We start from the raw sequence: 20,912 nt of genomic DNA, 5'->3' as shown, positions 1-20,912 counted from the left end.
ATATATATAAATTGAAGTGGTTGATAACCTATTATTTGAATCTATTTTTAGTAGCACTGTACAGAGAAGTTGCAAGTTCACATGTTTTGGAAAGTGTATTACTTATTTCTAAGAGAATGCATACTGAATTTATTTGTTCTAAACATAAAAGTAATATAGTAAAAAAAAATCACAACATTTTATCTCTGCATCTTATTGTGTAGCGTGAAATTTTTTTTACTAATTCAGCTGTTTCTTTAATTGTTTTATAGAAGAAGGTAAAGTTTGCCAAATTATCTACTGTTTTATTCTGATTATGTAGTCTTTTAATCATATTCATGTTTTCTTTCCAAGTATCGTAGGACAATGTATACACTTATTTGTCAGGTAGCTGTATGTTCATAACTATTATTGAGGCAAAGAGAACAAATTAATTTGAAATTAGCAATATCATAATTACACTATAATATCTTCCAGCAAATACCTAAAAAACTTTATAGTTACAGTACAACGATAGCTTACTGGTGGTGAAAAAACAAAATCCAACAACAACAGACTAACAGTTTGCGTATTAACAATATAAACTGCATGCAATACGAACTTTGTTGTTCATATATTTCGCAGGAAACAAGTTGTTGCCTGGAGATATCCCTCTGTTCCTGTCCATACATGGGTTTTCAAAAATTTAACGTTTATAGAAACATTGGAAACACTACTGATCTACATTAGGAGAGAAGTTAAGAACTTACATAAAGAATTACTGCATTAAAATTACATCAACCACACTGACAGTTTTGTGATAAATTAGTTAAATGTTGTAGCTCTTAATGGCCATCTCTTTAAAACAATTATAACTATATCTTAGAAGAAAGACTTACAGACAGCAAAACCCTAAAAAAAAGAAAATGAAGGAAGGAAAAACTGGCACTGGCAAAGTACTGAAGTTTATGTACATACATGTGGTGTGGTCACTTAAGTCATTTACTTTGGAAAGGAGGACTAAATGCATTTATTACAATGTTTGCTAGGTGTAAACCAGTAAGGCAGCACAAGATCATAACAAATTAAACTTTACACCCCACTAGCTTTATTTAAAAGAATAACGAGGCCAGATGCGACTCTACATACCTACCTTGGATGTCTGCCAGTTTCACCAATCCACCTTGTTAATATCACTTGTATTAGTGTTGAGCACTATGATAAAAGCCATATAAGCACCTAACACAACTCTGTTGGAGCTAGAGAACTCACAAAGAAGCTTGACTAGAAAACAAATATTTCATAAAAGTTAAGCTCAGTTTCTTTCCCTATAATTTCACCGATTCTCTTTCCCAAGATGGTATATGCAGCAGCTAATTGAATAAAAAAACTATCAATAAATGATTAGGTATGGTAATGTATAGAGCAATGCAACTTAATTTATAAGTACAATGCAATATTGAGGTAAAAATCCATTATCTAATGATCTCAAAGAAATACAGCTTGTCCATACAAATCTAAAACCATAGGTGATTTACAGCTTTTTTTAAATTTCAGATGCGTGACTGATTATGGTACTGTAAAAGCATGAAAAGGTTGAGTTATTCCTGCTGTGTGACAGAGAAGGTTGATCCCAGAAGAAGGTTGCTATCGAATTTAATGCATGTCATCTACAGAGAGAGTAAAGAGAGAGAGAGAGAGAGAGATCAGGGACAGTGAACATCTGAAACAACGAACTGGCAATGAATATTGGACCATTGATGCTTCACAGAGTCCAAAGAGAACAGAAATGCTGTCTCCAAACTTGTTTTAAATTACAAGGACAGCAAGTGGAACACATTCTAAGATTTGTTGAAGTGCCTATGGTTCCAGACTTTTCAGACATCCTGCATAAGTATGAAAGAAGAAAACTCAGTATCGGGGAAAAGTGAAACAAGAAAAATCATGCTACTGTCTAATAATAAGTGTTCAATTGTAATAGGATGTAAATATGATTATTAGTACAAAGTGAAGAAACCTCTTTCACAGTGTAGGGCCCTTTAATCAATTAATCTTATTTAAAAAAGTTCAAGAATGACAAGGTTGAATCAAATTAGAATTGATTACATGGATAAATAAAAAACTAGAAAAAGACTATGATAATGATGAACACACTTTTTTAGAAAATTAAAGTTTTGAGATGGCTTGACTGGGTAATGAAAAAACTTAATGATAAATGTACCCGAGGATGACAAAATCTTGTTGAAACATCATACATTTATAATAACAAGTTTTTAATTACCCAGTAAAGCCGTCTCAAAACTTTTATTTTAGAAAAAGACTATATTTACTACCCTGATAAGAATGATGGTAAATGCAGAGCTGATGCAAGGAGGGGGCATGGGGGGCAGCTGCCCCGGGGCCTATTGAGGAGCCCGGCAGTAGGATATTCTAAAGCTCACTAGAAATGCATACTACTTAATGAGCTAAAATGGCTACTGCTTTTTCATGGATTCATGAATAAATTTGTCGCCTAAATTTCTTTTATGACAAATCAGCAAAATAAATAGAATGAAAGGGGGGGGGGTCCAATGATATTACTCGCCCCAGGGTCTGGGCTGGCTCTTGACATCCGTGGGTAGACGTGTTACCAAAACTAGTCTAGCTGATATATACACACATCCCAATGAAAGAATAGACCATTCCAAGCTTTAATTTGTTGTTAAACAAGTGTTTAAACAACTCTACTTATTCAATTAATAAAGCTTTATGTTTCATTGTGCCAAATATTGTTATTTTCGTCCTTTTATTTATCTCCATGCTATAGCACGATGAACTAAAATTGAGAATTTATTAGTACAATAAGACCAAATTGTGGTGTTTATTATTCTGGCATATCTAGTAAAGAAATCAAAGTTCAGTAGCTTATAGAAGAGAACAACTGATGGGATCATACAATCTGTTCTCAATTTTAAAAAGTCTGTGATTGGCGAAGACAACATGAATCTTTTACATTAATAGCATATGTATTAACTACTGCATCAGACAATACATGTTTACAACAAATGTTATGTAATGTCAGTACAATCCTGCTTTTAAACACTGTTATTCAGGACACTAGGAATTGTTACTGGCCTTGATGGCTATAGCAAGCATGAAAATGTTTGTTCCATATAATACGAAATATCTTTAACAAATTTTCCAAATTAAAAAAAAAAGTATTCCACGTGAAACATTTTGAATGTTTTCTTTTATACTTTCAGAAATAATATAAAAAAGAAAAAAGTTTTGACCTACTATACAGTGAAATTAAAGTAAGTAACAGAACAGCTGTAACTGTGAATGTAATTTTTTTTTGAAAGTTCCGATTGGTTTAAGCCTACCTACTAGCAAAAGGGGATACGCACAGAAATAGCAAAGATACAAATTGAACGCATTGATATGCTTACATAGATGTTAAGTATGAATAAAAAAAGCAATGGCATATTAATACTTAATTTTCTTATGACATCAGATACCAAATTAATTTTCTCTGATGTTATGGATTTCTTCTTCGGTGCAAAAAAAAAAAATCACACATAAAACTAACATTTCATATTCCAGCATTAATTTTAACAATAATTAAGATTTTATTGAGGCAGAAGGAACACACTTCAGGAATTATACAATCTGTATTTGTTCACTGGTTCATTCCAATAATGTACTTTTCTGTGGTGTAAAGTATAGTGTTAAAGTTTTGTCAATAAAAAAATGAAGTTTAACTCGGTTCTTTCTCCAACAGGCACTAAAAAGTGTTTTTTAATTTAGTAACAAACCAGTGAACTAGTTGGCTTCAACTGCTTAGCTTTTAAATGTTCTTTGGTACTTGAAGTACTTACTCAGTTCTCACAACAATCCAAACATTGCGGATTTGATTTTTCCATTTGGTTATTATTGCTTTCTATGAGTGTCTCTTTTTCTTTTGTTTTACGAGATAATGAGTGACATTATGACCTTTACACCAACCTTCTCTTCCAGTTACTGGACTCCTCAGATAAACTGGTATTTCGCCCACTTATCAAACAAGAAGTGGTTGATGTCAATGCTAACCAGTTGAACAATTGTTTAAAATAGCTTTCAAGTTCTTCAAATATATCATTTTGATTTGGTTTTAACTTATTTTTATTGTTAGAATGTGTTTTAAAATGTTAATAAACATTCATAATGATCTTTACTGGTAAATGAATTTCGTCAATACGAATGAAAAAAATTGTGGAAATCACACGAGTTATACAACGCTTACTGTCAACATGTACGAAACAGATGTATTAGTCAAACTGAATAATTATTATATTATGTTGTTAGTGTCCAGGCAATTTCTCTTATAATTACATGCCTTGTGTCATGTTGTTCAAAGATTAAAAGACTGGAATTTTGGAAACGAACTAAAATGCACTGATCCTTCACACCTTACAGCATGAATAATACTGTAATTACAAGGACATTAAAAGACTGTAGAGGTCAAATCCATGACTACTAAAAAAATCACCATGTACAATAGCCCAGTTTAAAAAAAATCAAACAGAGTCAATATATTTCCAATACTGCAGTGTAACATGAAGTTGGACAAGAAAGGTGTCAGTAGAGGTGCACTTTATAAATTCTTTTCCACACGATCTTGGCATGGGTTTTCTAATCTCACGACTGAGGGAAAGAAACTGAGCTTAGTCAAGCTTTTTGTTAGTTCTCTAGCTCCAACAGAGTTGTGTTAGGTGCTTATATAACTGAGAGAGTTTGTTATTAAACACACATGACAGCCCCCCCCCCCCATGTAATTTAACATTTGTAAGGATACTATGTTTTGTGTAATTCACCTTCAAATCAGCTAATGAGTAAATAATTATTTCCTTAAAGCTTTATTTCTTATATAATTAATGTGTGGTGACAGTTTTTGCAGCTAGGGTATGCATGAGGGTACTTTTTCAAAACATTCTCCATCCCTGAAAAAGTGTGGGGGACATATCCCCCGTGAAAATTGCTGTAACGATTCCATAATCCACTTGGTGATCCAAATCTAGACAACATACTTTAACTACTCAGTGTTGGTTTTTATTACTTGCATACTATCTCTAATTAATAAAACTCGTTCAGATTTTCAAATTGCGAATTGGTTCATTAGAAGAAATACAGATACTGTTTTCTCAAGGCTACATACAGCTAGTCAAATATTTTTTTCCAAAAAAGAGGATGCAACGTGATAGCTCCAACGTGGCAACCTACGCTGTCATAGCCTGAGAATAAGTTTTGTTCAGTCCGGCCGGTACGAGAGGCGGCCTCGGCTCCAAGGCCGCTAGTCCTAACGCTCCTTGACGTGTTTGGCTATGATCTATCAGGTCGATAACTGTCAAGATTAGACGCTTGCTTGCAATCAAGTTGATCGAAGAATAACAGTTATATCATATCATTTACAGATACCACGCTGGTCAAAAAACTTAAAAAAACAACAACAACAAAGATATATGATGCTCTTTTAGTTCTCAACTATATTTCTCATCTAGCTACATTCGCAACAAAGTACGACTATCTTGTCTTTGTGGTACAAAAAAGTAGGTTTGTGGGCCAAGGCTCTCGGTTCTTTCTGTATTACCGTATTTCAAAGATAAAGGGCCAATGGCAATTTAAAAGACTCGCTAACATAATGTACGAATCACACCTTCAGAGGGCGCAAACACTCAACAGAATTTATTCATTACTTGAATATTGAGAGAACAGAAAGAATATTCAACAATTTACACTGTATCTTCGTTCGAAAGGTTTATTTAACTTTCTTTTTAGAACTTCCATCAATGTGCATTGTTTAACGTTTAAATTAAATCTAAAATAGACATCATGATTCTACGAAACGTCATAAGGTTAATCTTATAAACAGCGTTTGGTTAAAACCACTTTAGTTGTCCAAGGCAATTGTAGTATCAATTACTTCAAAATATTTTAATTTATCGTTAGAAAAACTTTGCTTTTTATAAAACATTGAAATGATGCATTATGGTACTCAACTTCATTGCTAAGCAAGCATGTATAGCTTTTATTATAAATCGTGAGATAAGCATTAATTGTATAAGGAGAGCTTTATAAACCTGTTTGTTTGTTTGTTTTGAATTTCGCGCAAAGCTGCACGAGGGCTATCTACACTAGCCGTCCCTAATATAGCAGTGTAAGACTAGAGGGAAGGCAGCTAGTCATCACCACCCACCGCCAACTCTTGGGCTACTCTTTTACCAATGAATATGGGATTGACCGTCACGTTATAACGCCCCCACGGCTGAAAGGGCGAGCATGTTTGGTTGGATGGGGATTCGCACCCTTGACCCGCATATTGCGATTCGAGCTCCCTAACCACCTGGCCATGCCGGGCCATAAACCTTCTTCAAGTAACACGTAATAATTCTCTTTAAAACACCGAAGAAAAAAGTAAAAAAACAAAACAAACTATAAATACATAGTATAGTAAAGGGTAAGAAAGAAATGGATGCAGATTACCAATACGTGTTTTAGCCAGTGTTTTCCAACCTTTGTTTCACGTACCCCTGGGGGTATAAGAGAACTTTTGAAAAACATTAAAAAGAAAATAAACTTCATGCTTCAAAATTGGAGGGCGCAAGTCCGGATGAGTTATCAACGTCTTCCATACCAGAAATCAATTTCTGTGTATTGCTGACTAGTCCTAGAAATACTTCTTTTGATCTACATTTTATCAATATACACCAGACTTAGTTTTTATAATAAGTCATATTTATCAGGGGTACGCCACTGGATCAAAGGTTTGATTGGAGGTACACAGAATTAAGAATAAAGATATTGGGACTGATGTATTAGTTAATCGAATATAAAGAGTGCTTATATTTATGAGTTGCGCAAAATTAAGAAGGCTACTGTCACTTGTGTTTTAAACAGATTCATATCTCCACCACGGGGGAAAAAAACAACAAAAAACAACAACTTGTGAACTGAGCCCATAGGAAGAGGGTAAGAGGACGCACACCCGGGCAACGAACGTGGCCACACCAGGTGAAAGACCTGGGGTGCGCAAAGTTCGTTCCTTAACACTGACCTGCCAGTATCTCATGCAGGGTCAGGATAAAGGACGCACTATTCTATAGCTCTATTATAATGTAACAATTCTAGTTGGAGATTTAATTATCACCGTTGCTGCCAAAGAACAAAATTACCGTGCAGATGTTTTGTGATCCTACTAAAAAAATGGAAATTGTACTGATATTTCACTTCCGCTTCTTTATAAATATTTCACATTAACGATGACGAAATTATTCAACTTCCACACAAAGGACCCCCCCCCCCCATGGTGTACAGTACACGGATAGCCCATTGTGTAGCTTTGTGCTTACATTACATACATACAAACAAACCCCAAAATGGACCATCCAAATATTATCCGACCTTTTATATTTGGATTGAAGTTTGTAGTATTGCTGAAATTTTTATCGTCTGTTAATCTTGAACATCACCATTTGAAAACACAAACATTCGAGTTTGAAGACGGCTTGAATGGTTAATGAAGAAAACTTTACTACAAATTTAGCACACCGACAAATGTACAACGTTTCGACAAGATTTTGTCATCACCGGGTACGACAAAGCTTTGTCGAAACGTTGTACACTGGTTACTATGTTAAAAGTTGTAATAAAGTTTTCTTCCTTACCCAATTAAGCAGTTTGCAAACTTCATTGCCTCAAAGTGGGTTTTTCTTCATCAAATATAAGTATGAAACATTCGAGGATGGCACCTTACAGCGGTTCTGTTTTCAACGACTTACCAGCAATGTACGACTTGATATATATATGCTAAACCAACCATCCTCTTCACAGCATTTGTAGATAATGTATCGTACAAAATCGTGGGAAAAACTTGAAGAAAAACGTTATGTATATCTAATTTCTAACGAGAAGTACAAATGACATAACAGTCAGACGGCCCACTATATGCAAGAACCAGTTATTTTGCATTCTCGATCTACCAAATCATCAAGAGCGACAAGTCTTCGGATTTACAACGCTAAAATCAGGGGTTCGATTCCCATCGGAGGACACTGCAGATAGCCCGATGTGGCTTTGCTATAACAAAACACACACATTCATGTCCGCTCCCTAGTGGTACAGCGGTATGTCTGCGGACTCACACCCCAAGAAACCGAGTTTCGATACGCGTGGTTGGCAGAGCACAGATAGCCCATCGTGTAGCTTTGTGCTTAATTCCAAACAATCAGTTAAACCGAATCACCAGTAATAAACTTTTGTTTAATTAAATAGAAACTCGGCATGGCCTGATTCAAATCTCGTCACCGAAGATGCTCGCCCTTTCGGCCATAGGGGCGTTATAATGTCATGGTCAATTACAGTTTTCGTTCGTAAAAAAAAAGAAAAGAAAAAAGGAGTAGCCCAAGGGTTGGCGTTGGGTGATGTTGACTAGCTGCCTTCCCAATAGTTTATAACTTCAAAATTGGCAGATAGCCCTCTAGTAGTTTTGCGTGAAATTAAACAAACAAACAAAAATTAAATATATATATACACACACACAAAACCCTCAAATTTGGTTTAAATCTCGACAACAAACTGAAACTTTGTAAACTATCGACCCAGATCGGAACTCCCAAATGGTCAAATTATATATATATATAATCAATTTTTGACGTCATACACTAAAACGCAATACATTTTAACACTGGTCGTCGGTTTTTATACATACAAACCTTTGAAAAACGTAGCTAATCACAGAAACAGTAATTAAAAATGGACAGCTGATCAAACGATTACTCGAGAATGTGACGTAACACAGAGCTGATAAGTATATAATTTTACAAACCCGTGAAATGAACGTGGATGTGTCTAAAATTAATTCTATACTCATTTTACAAACCCGTGAAATGAACGTGGATGTGTCTAAAATTAATTCTATACTCATTTTACAAACCCGTGAAATGAACGTGGATGTGTTTAAAATTAATTCTATACTCATTTTACAAACCCATGAAATGAACGTGGATGTGTCTAAAATTAATTCTATACTCATTTTACAAACCCGTAAAATGAACGTGGATGTGTGTTTTGTTTCATCCGTCATTCCCACCACATTATGAATCGTCATGGCCACTAAAGAAGTTAAAATAATATTTATCATCATTATTATTATTTAAATATATCTACGACGCTAGAATCGGGGTTTCGATACCGGTGGTGGCCAGAGCACAAATAGCCCATTGTGTAGCTTTGTGCTTAATTACAAATAAACAATTATTTAAATAATAGTATTAAAATATTAAAACAATATCAGAACCATACGCAGAATGTTTGAAAAAGTGGGGGGTTCTAATTTGTAGAGATAAAAAAACAACACATATTGTGTGAAGCACAATCAGTATGCTAATGCTACGATGGTTTGGGTGCATGCGACTATTTCAAGCCAAAAAATGCTAATCCTTCTTCAGAAAACGTTAAATATCATAACCAGCTGAGATATAACTAAACAAGCATATTGTTTTTGCATCACAAAAATAGGGGGTTTGACCCCCCACCTCCACGCGTACGTGCGCGAATATAGTCGTGTTGTGTGATAAGTAGGATCAGGTACAACTTTGATCTTTTCCTCCCCGATGACGTAGACGCTAACATACTATGCTGCCATGCGGACGATTGTATGTAAGGAAATACACAAGGACATTGTGTAAGTATCACGAACTACGCCACGAACCTTATTAGAAATGTCCACGAACTGTCACTATACTGTATATATTCGGTTATAAATGTTTTTGTTGTTTGCTCCAAAACATCCGTATAAATCACGAACTACGACACGAACCTTATCAGAAATGTCCACGAACTCATTATACTATACATATTCGGTTAAAATGTTTTTGTTGTTTGCTCCAAATCATCCGTATAAATCATGAACTATGACACGAACCTTATCAGAAATGTCCACGAACTGTCACTATACTATATATATTCGGTTAAAATGTTTCTCATTTTCGCTTTAAAACGTCCGTACAAATCAAAAGCAGTTCAATTTCAACTTAAAAGTTCAATTAGGTGTTAAATAGCATTAAGCAGCCTTTGGAAGCTAGAGCAGATTAGAAACAAGTGCTTAACCTGTCGTTATTACGCATAATAAGTATATTATGGTCAGTTAAGATATTTTTTTGTATTTAAAGTTTATTTAAGAGAATAGTTTAATAACACTGAATATGTCTATCTGGTAACACTGGGTGGTTGTTAAATTATTAAAAAAACTTTACTGGTCGACTAAGTTAGTACCAGGACATCGAGGTCGTGTCCTCGGTTTTTTTTTTTGGTTTGTTTCACTCATTCACTCGCTATCTCTTTCTGACACACACACACACACACACACAGTTAAAAGTTATAGCTTTAAACCCAAGATTGACATTTGAAACCTGACATTACTGTGTCACATGCAATCGAATGTTGTTTGTTTGTACAGGAAGAAAGCAGGTTACTCTACAACGACTTCTTTTTTTATCGAAACTTTCAATGATCCTTTCTGTTATCCTAATAAAATGATATGGTTTATGCCAAAGTTTCTTAAGTCCATTTTTGTTGTTGTTTTGTTGGCCCTCGTGTAGCTTTGCGCGAAATTCAAACAAAACCATAAAGCTTAGAGTGAGTGGGTACCTTTCTTTATCCCTCGCGAAGAGACTTTAAAAGCCACAGAACAGTCTAATACAACAGAAGTCACTATTCCTTTTGACGCACCACGCTTTTAACTGTCTTACTAAATAATTACCCGTGACTTTTGATGTATTAACTCGATATTCAAATCTATCTTTGTAATGTACTAAAAACGCTCTTTGAGTTGCCACAAACGCGAGCGAAATTTAAAAGTCAATTGGTACAGTCTACACCAGGGATTCTCAACTTTTCCTCCATCATTAGCCCCCTCGGCTTGATGTATTTCTCCATTTACCCCCTTACTTCCACACAAAAAATTCATAGCCATCATAAAGGGACAGAAAAACAAGAAGGTCAGAAAAAAAATATTATTCAGGTTTTAAACAAAAATAGCAATATACATCCGTAAAATATACATATACAATATACATTCGTATCACCAAAAATAAAAATGAAATTTAATTGAATTATTATTCAATCATCATGTACATCAATTATTTACCCCCCTGCCATGTAATTTTTTACCCCCAAGGGGTAAATTTATCCCTGGTTGAGAATCACTGGTTTCATGGAGACCTCACAAGAACATCAATGGAAACGCGGTTTGGGAATGACTTTTGTGACTTTACCTCAATCGAAAAATGACTTTTGTGACTTTACCTCAATCGAATAAAATGTGAATAGACTGAAATTTTCTTTTAACGTTAAAGAACAATACACTTGTGTATTTGCCTCTTTATTGTATCCAAACGGAATAAAGATAACATGCTTTTGAATAAGCGAAACATCACACAGGAAACAATGACCTCCCTGTATTTAGAAAAGTTAATTCCGACAATCATCCTGTCATTGACATGCGCGTCCTCCTTTTTAAACATGCTCCTCGAAATAAAACTTCCGGAGAAACAAAACAGTGTAGGATAATATTTTAAACTAGGAATTTTATATAATCGGGGATTAAATGAAAAATTCTCTTAAACCCAACTTCTTATTACTGACGTGTTAATATAATTATTTATGTACACATCTTTACTATCTGTAGTTGCTATTTATTACTCTCTTATATAAATAATTTACTTGCCTATTACACACACACACACACACATACATAGATAGATATATCTTCAAGTTTATAGAACGTGATGATGATTAGTTTACGTGATATTATATCGTTATTTACGTCAATGAGTGTTTTTTTAATTTTGTTGATTTTTGCCCTGTAGTTGTTTTACAAAACAATCATTGCCTGAGGAAGTCAACAGTCTGAAATGTCGCTCGAAATTAAATACAAACAACTAAGACATTGTTTCACTACCTTTTCGATTGCATGTATGCGTGAATTTCATTATAACATCGTGTGGACATACAAATTATATCTAATGTCAATCTTTTTGTGTTCGCACTGTACCAAAGGCACAAACAGTAGGAATTACACGTGTACTCCAAATGAAGCACTGTCAGCAACTCATAATATATCACGCACAATGACAAGAATGAAACAAGGCTCAGACACCATTGTTTTTGAGTCACGTTGTAATTTTTGTTACGCAGGGATGTTATGGCCTAAAACACATAAAAACTAGGTTGCTGCCGTAGTGGCCTATATAGAATAAAGTACTCACAACCTATTTAGATTGGGCTTAACCATAATTCCGTTCTAAAAAAGTTGTGATCTTTGTAAGGTTTCATATCGATCAGTCAGTCAGTCTACGCGTACTTGTCCACAATCTTGATAATTACAACAAGGCGCGGGCGGGCCAGTTATATACAGAGCAGCGTGCTCCACCACACGGGGTCAAGAACCGCACGGAGAGCATCAACCAGCACAGCTCAGTCCATAAAAAGATCAGAAATTGAGGCAAGTTTGTCTACCGGGTTGAGGGACCCCATTTAACAGAAATACTACTCGAACAATGCTGTTGATTTCAATGTTCTCTTTCTTACGTGTTTAATCATTGCAACAAAATTCATCGCAACAATGGGATTTCTTTTAAATTAATTACTAAATAATTGTTCTTGAAGCTAAACGAGAGAAAAAAAAAAAAAACTGTTCGCAGTAAGCACATAAAATCGTGGCCGATAAGCTATCATCACCTCCAAACATTGGGTTTCTTCCGATAAAAAATGTACACAGTTATACTCTCATTTCATCATTTCGTAACCAGAACTGTAAATTCTAAAATAACTTGTGAAACAAGCTTAATACACATAAGTAAATTATCATTTATAGAAGAACACCCGCCGACACTATCATGTGATACTCGCTAAGACATCTCGAAAATAAAGATGAAATCTTTCTTTGCTGCGATAAATCGCACGACCAGTTTAGCTTGCTAAGTTTAAGTAAGCACTATAGCAGTGTCATTTTATTTTGAAGCTCCGACACAAACAATGTTTGTGTTAAAATGCTTACAAACACGGTGTAAAAAATCCACAACCAACTACTTAATTACACAGACTAGCGACTTTAAAATTCATTAAAGTTGGTTTGGTTTTCATAACGGATCTTCCATAATTCAACTACGTAGAATTCGAAAATAATATTAATTTTTTTTTCTATCACGTAAGGATTTTTTACAAATCTGGAAGAAAAAAAAATTCTTACTTCGATCAAATTATTATTTCGTTTATCACAATGAACTTTTTTTATTATTATTGTGTTTGTTAACAATAATACAAATAAACTGAAGAAAAGGGAAGAACATTGGTGTCAAACGAATATGCATCCTCATTCATCCCGACTTTTTTTTATGAAATCTACGTCTTTTAGTCTCAAAACTACGTGTTGTGGTCTTTCTTTCATGCATTGCGTTATGACGTTTTGGGAAAAATCTCTACGTGATGGAGAAAAATAGATATCATTTTCGGATTCAACGTACATGAATCACTGTAGAACGTGTGTAATTTCTCATTGTCTTAGAGGCACAATTACATCACGAATGAGTTCGGACATTGACAAAAACATTACCACTTACACAAACACAAGATTTATCAGGCCATTACTGGAGATGCTATTGACCAGAAGTGACAGTTATGCGTTGTGTGAAAAGTTTAATCTCTGTTACTAAACTGTACAGGAAGAGCAACGTTCTCTTGTCTGTAATTTGAATCAAATTAATTAAGATCACGTAACAAAGCTCACACGACTTTGGGAAATGTCAAGTCAAACGTTATAGTTTTTCACCGAACACAATGCTCCAGCTGTGAAAATTTGCTTTACATTCTTTCAAAGTAACGTGTTTGAGGCTGTTCGGGTTTCAACGAGATCCATATCACTTGTGATTTTTTTCTCTCTTTAATTTGAATTCCACAGTTTAATGCGAAATGAATCATGCCAGCTGGTCATAGTATGGGTTTCGCTTTACGTGAACGTGATATTGCAAACTACTTAACCGAAGGGTGAAAAACCCACCAACGAACTAGAAGAACTGGTTGAAATGATGGATATCATCAAATTATTCTTAGCAACTATGAGACAGGACTTAGCAATGAAGATTCTAATAGAGAGTGGGTGTATGAGTAAGTTACACAGAGTCAAATGCCAGTGTTATATTTCATCTTTACAAAGTGATAAAGATGCAGTCATAAGTGTATTTATAATTTGGGTTGTGTCTATATAACAGGTCCTAATCCAGGTTAATCCGCAGACGTGTGCAACAGGAAATCTGCATCAGTACGAAAAAAAGAAAGAAAAAAGTCAGGCTATTTCCCTTATTCAATACGACTACATGTGTCTTATATGAATATACAGCTAGAACGTGTTCCTTGTGTTTTTCTTATAGCCAAACCACATCGGGCTATCTGCTGTGTACACCGAGGGGAATCGAACCCCTGATTTTAGATGTCTAAATCCGAAGACTTACAGCTGTCCCTGCGGGAGACGCGTTCCGTCTCAAAGAGTTTATCTTATTTTGTTTTTACAGTTTGTTTGTTTTGAATTTCACGCAAAGCTACACGAGGGCTATCTGCGCTAGCCGTCCCTAATTTAGCAGTGTAAGACTAGAGGGAAGGCAGTTAGTCATCTCCACACACCGCCAACTCTTGTACCAACAAATAGTGAGATTGACCGTCAATTGACATTATAACACCCCCCCTGTCACTCTCATAACGTACCCACAGTTTAAAGTACGGGTAACATTTTATTGTAGCACACAGATTCGAATTGGCTCGTCAGCTCCGAAACACAGTCCATCAGCACCCTACCATCCACTAACGACGCTACGGGATCGACTGTTACTCTTATAACGTACCCACAGTTTAAAGTACGGGTAACATTTTATAGTAGCACACAGATTCGAAATGGCTCGTCAGCTCCGAAACACAGTCCATCAGCACCCTACCATCCACTAACGACGCTACGGGATCGACTGTCACTCTTGTAACGTACCCACAGTTTAAAGTACAGGTAACATTTTATAGTAGCACACAGATTCGAATTGGCTCGTCAGCTCCGAAACAGAGCTCCACAGCAAGGCAAACCCGCGCCCAAGTGGCCTTATAAGAATCTCAGAACACGACGCCTTTGCTACATACAGGTAATGATAAATGTGTAATTCACATAATAGGGCATAATAAATGAAAATCGTAATAAACTTTTATGTTTTGATGTTATAACTTGCGGTATTTGATATTTTCATTCTGAACGGCACTTTATGCGACATATGGATTAAACGGTTAGATCTGAGACCACTAGGTTCAAACATAACCACCCTTAATTTGGAACTAGTGGCTATTCCCATATGAATATCGGGACTGACTCTCATTTATGAAGCCCCCATAACTATAGCGTGGAACGCGTTCAGTCACATACTCTGACTCGAGCCTTGGGCTTTCTGACCCGCAGCCCGGAACGCTAAACCAGGGGCCATGTTCGGCTTTTCTGACTTTTCGTCAAAACATAATCACAGTAATAGGCATTCAGTGAACAGAAACTGAGTGACACGAATGATGATGGTTATATTACAATGTTTTTAGAAGCTTGTGTTGATGAAAGTCTACAGAATTACACGTTAGACAAAAAACAAATAAACATCCAGCATCAAGCACAATTAGTTATTCTTACATCCAAAAACGATAATTAATTAATTAATTCTATAATGAAAATATATATCACACGCTCGCATATCAGGAATGAAACAAGAATTGCGACTTAACTAAAGAGTTAGTCAGATATGAGAAGTGGATGAAATTCTACCGGTTCTCACCGGTACTGAGCACCGGAACTTATCTTTTAAGGCGGTACTAGTACCGGGACTTATTTGAGTTGCTTTGTCGTAAATCTATGTTTACACGTAGATTTTTTTTTTTCAAAAACAGGTCCACTTCACCCACTTGAATATCTCTACTTTTTTTTTTTTTGAGAATTTCACCCCTGGATACGAGACAAAAACAGAGAAACGTTAATGTATAAAAACAACAACATCATACTCGGTTTTTCCACAGACTCTTTTCGGGACAGAACAAGGTATTTGGTTTGCCATAATTTCCGTAACAACTGTTACTATACAAACCACGTGCGTTTGATACGTTAACTTCTTAGTCTAAACTACAATTACTCAACGTTACTGAAGAATAACAGATTGCATTAATTCTACCCATAAGCTAGACACTGGCACTTAATCAATATGGATGAAGCCAGATAGAATACAACATGAATCATTTTAAGTAAACCTGTCGAAAACTGTAATAGACAGTATACAAAAAATTCATTATTATATTAGTTGTGTTTAGGTTTTATATACAAACCTGAGTGTAACACCAACTCTCGGCCACAGGGGTGCTAGCTTCATTATTTGGAGGTGGGGAAGGGACAACTGACACGGCCATTCTAACTACACTATATACACGTTAAGGGGCGGTGGGTATTAGATTCCTCCTAAAAAGAAAAAAAAACGGAAAAAAAATGAAAACACGTGTCAAGATATAAGCAAACATATAGTAAGGTTTATTTCTAGGACTTAAGTAACACTGTGGAATGTAACAAACGAAATTACTGATGTAACAGTACGGATATGTATACATATTCTAAACAGTGCGAAGCGGAATGTAACATAAACAGACTTACTGGTGCAACAGTACGGATATGTATACGTATTCTAAACAATGCGAAGCGGAATGTAACATAAACAAACTTACTGGTGCAACAGTACGAATATGTACACGTATTCTAAACAATGCGAAGCGGAATGTAACATAAACAAACTTACTGGTGCAACAGTACGAATATGTACACGTATTCTAAACAATGCGAAGCGGAATGTAACATAAACAAACTTACTGGTGTAACAGTACGGGTATGTATACATATTCTGAACAGTGCGAAGCGGAATGTAACATAAACAGACTTACTGGTGCAACAGTACGGATATGTATATATTCTCTACACAATGTGAAACCACATTAAAGCGAAACTTAGGCTGCTAATTAATTTAACCAGTATTAATTAATATGTATATATACACACATAGAATAGTTAAGGAATACTTCCACGGTGTTCATGGTTTTCCACTATCACCAAACAATCATATGCAAATAAATTATGGTTTCTACATGTCCTCCTTCCAGCATACGTCAACAGTCCTTTTAACTACAGTCATATGTATGTGTACTTATACACACAGACACAAAGCTAACACCATGAGCGCCACCCCACACATGTCTATTCCTGAACAACATAATGTGCTTTATCATGACCTTAACTTTAGGATTCTTAGCTAAGACTAACCTAAACAGGATCCGACAGTGCCAATTATGGTTTCAAAATAAGGAGGTTCACACGTTTCAAGTTACTTAATGAAAAGTTAAGAAAATCCATTATCACTGGTCCCATTAGTACAGATACAACAACCGTGATTTATAATTTACCAGAACAAGAAACAAAAACAACACAATCTTTCCTTAAATTTTTATTAAAACATTATCGTCATACTTTTTTTTTGTGTGTCTGATCACTACTTTGTCAACTACTTATATAAACTTTAGAGTCCATAATAATTACAGACGCCAAAACAATACCTAATACCGATTTTGTTACTCAGTTCTTTACGAGCTTCGTAAGCGATTAACTATGACGACCTACCATCGAAAACGCTTATACACAATGACTTATGCAGCTATTTTGTTTTGTTTTTTTATAGCAAAGCCAGATTGGGCTACCTGCCGTGTCCACTGCGGGGAATCGAACCCCGGATTGAAGCGTTGTAACTCCGTAAACTTGCAGCTGTTACGTATTAATACAAAGGTAGCTGATTAAGAATCCATGTTTCTTTTTAATTTCGATGTTGCAAATAAAGAAACGAGATTACTTTCTCGCGAAAAAAAAAAGCGTAAAAATATTTGTTCTACACCAAATATGTATTTGAAATAGCCGGGCAAGATGTACCCGAATCTGAATGGAACTTGCTTAGATTTGAAAGTACTTTAAATAAACGTTTGTTCGTATCCTACACTTGTCATACAGTTATTAAACTATTGTGCGCTACATGTTATTCGTTCCTTTTATGTGATGGCCAGGTGGTTAGGGGGCGCTCGACTCGTAATCTGAGGGTCGCGGGTTCGAATCCCCGTCCCACCAAACATGCTCGCCCTTTCAGCCGTGGGGGGTGTTATAATGTGACGGTCAATCCCACTATTCATTGGTAAAAGAGTAGCCCAAGAATTGGCTGTGGGTAGTGATGACTAGCTGCCTCCGCTCTAGTCTTACATTGCTAAATTAGGGACGTCTAGCGCAGATAGCCCTCGTGTAGCTTTGCGTGAAATTCAAACCAAATCATTCTTCATCTAAATGAGCCTCACGGTGGCTCAGCGACAAGTCTGTAGATTTTAACACTATAAATCGGGTTTCTATACCTACGGTGAGAAAAGCACAGATGGCCCTCGTGTAGCTTTGTGCGAAATTCAAAACAAACAAACAATCCTTTTGTGCGCACGCTAAGTGTGTAGTAACAATAACATACGGGTACTGCATGGTTAAGTTTTCCAAGAACTTAATCCAATTCTGCAAATGTTTCATTATACAGCAAATAAATATGTAACTAGAGCGTAAGGTTACATTGACAGCAACACAAAGTACGACACGAGAAAATTGGTCAACTGTAAAACATTTTATAACCTTGTGAAAATAATCAATTTACAAGTAATTTAAGTACTTACAAGTGTTTTAATTGATATATAACATATAATATCTTTAAAAAAATTTTCAGCAACATTGGAAACTGGTACCATTCCAGGTGTCGCTACAATATGTAATATTGTAATAAGACATGTAATACCAGAATTAAATGGTAAGTTTTGTAACTAGTAGTCCTTGTACTTTCCAAAAAAGTTAATGATGTTGGAATGATACATCTGATTTAAACTTTTTATTTATTTATTTATTTATTTCAGTCTGAAAAAAATAAAATAAAATAGGGGGCGTTATCAAAAATAAATTTCTATAATCTTTCAAATTAAGTGTTAGTACCTGTTCATTTCTTCCCATACTTAATACAGGTTGTCTCTTTAATACTTGGATGTCATTTATGCTTATAAATACGTTAATGGAGGTACATAATACGCGAAAAGAGTTTCACTTCAGAGCTGCACGTAAAATTTGTTTCTTTCATTTATCTCAGCTAAACGGAGATAAGTGTTTATATGTTCGTTGTTTGTATTTTGTATTTATCGCAAAGCTTCTACCACCGTCCCTAATTTTGAACTACTGACAACCCGAAGAACCCTTCCACCCACGCTAGGAGATTCATGCGCCCACGAATGAGGGATATTTTGAGGAATTCGAACCCTGCTCGTCAGCTCCGAACTCCAGACCTCTACTACAGGGCCTATCGATAGTGGTATGCAATGAGTTGATGTGGTCCAACCCTGTGGTGATGTCTCTGAGGTCATTCGAGGTCATGTCCTTCGAAACTTTTACTAATATGCATCATACACCAAAAATGTCATTTGCAAAGATGTAGACAATAACAAATGAAATATTTTAATCCAAAAACCGGAAAGCGTTCAGGAAATTTTTCAGCACAGCATTAGGGGTGGATTTCTTTTATCTACTCATATGTCATTGTCCTCCGGTCACACTTCTATCTATCCATCCCCCAAAACGTCGCACCCACGGGTTCAAGCTGCTGTCGAAGGTGGTTCACCACGGAGCTTACAGGTAAATAATCAGCTCCGGTGAAAATTGGTTCCCCCCCCGTAAAGCAAGGGTGGTGACTATTATACTTAAACGTTTCTTATACCCTTTAATTTTACGTTTTCACAATCTCCATTGTTTCGTTTCACCCATAGCACAGCAGGTTGTTGTGCCATTTATTTCGAAATAGTATGCTGAATGAGAATAGACAACAACAACAGCACCACCAAGATAACTGGATGGAACTCCTACTATTATATATACTTGTTTTGTGCGTCTTTGGGATAATTTTACAGAGGCTTCGAAACTAAATTTGTTGTTCGTTCTATTCAACAGTTAATTTACTTGGACTTCTTTTAACAAGGTGACATATATATATATATTCTATGAAGGGCAACCCCCAAACTCTCAATTCCACACGCATACCGCGCACGATTATTCTACCCAATCACGTCGCAAGATAAAAACAGCAAGAGGTAATGAACGAGGCCATGGCAGGTGAAAGCACGAGAGCAGTCGCTTTTGACGGGGTCAACTTCCTCCAATCATGCGTTCCCGTCGTACATAGCTACACAATTTAGACCGATGAGGATTTTCTATACTCACCCAAAATAATATATTTGGAAATCTATAGCGTAATACGGCGCTATCAAGAATTTAATATTAACCGAGCAAGTATAGGACTAACGCAACCTGGGCATGAACTCTAACTACTAACTAACTCGACGCATTTGTATTACTTTGTCAGTGTATTTATATTATTTAATAAAAGCAATGAAATCCGTATCTAAACTGTGGATTCAACGATCTCCCCCACATAAATAAGTAAAGCTACCCTCCTAATAAAAGAAAGAGCTACAGCAACGGAGGGAAGAAGAAGAAGAAAAGATTATACCTTAGATTTCCTTTGCTATTATCACATATAAATATAGCTACAGTATTACTTTTGAAACAGGGTGGTTTGCTTTTGGAATGAGCTGCCTTCAAGGGTGGTGGAGGCAGAAAAGTGTGTTTGTTTGGAATTATGCACAAAGCTACACAATGGGCTATCTGTGCTCTGCCCACCACGAGTATCGAAACTCGTGGTTCTAGCGTTGTAAGTCCGCAGACATGCCGCTATGCCATTGGGGGGCTGGCAGAAAAGTTAACCGAGTTAAAAAAAAAATTG

The 20,912-nt window shown here is 35.8% G+C and overlaps 1 protein-coding gene across 2 annotated transcripts in view; it reads right to left on the bottom strand.

Annotated features, from left to right (window-relative positions):
• The window catches only part of LOC106462699 (protein roadkill-like), a 69,640-nt gene that overhangs the window by 16,913 nt on the left and 31,815 nt on the right, over nt 1-20,912 (bottom strand). Inside the window, exon 3 of one of the 2 annotated variants that reach the window (XM_013922644.2) lies at nt 16,363-16,492. The exons of the other annotated variant lie outside the window; for it this stretch is intronic. Within the exon in view, the coding sequence (XP_013778098.1) occupies nt 16,363-16,443 (81 nt within the window). The 5' untranslated portion in view covers nt 16,444-16,492. The remainder of the gene's footprint in view (nt 1-16,362; nt 16,493-20,912) is intronic. 2 annotated transcript variants of the gene reach the window in all.

This window comes from Limulus polyphemus, unplaced genomic scaffold, assembly GCF_000517525.1.
Source record: "Limulus polyphemus unplaced genomic scaffold, Limulus_polyphemus-2.1.2 Scaffold1228, whole genome shotgun sequence".
NCBI classification, from domain to species: domain Eukaryota; kingdom Metazoa; phylum Arthropoda; class Merostomata; order Xiphosura; family Limulidae; genus Limulus; species Limulus polyphemus.
Note: the sequence above shows the minus strand (reverse complement) of the source record. Positions and strands in the feature narration are given on the sequence as shown.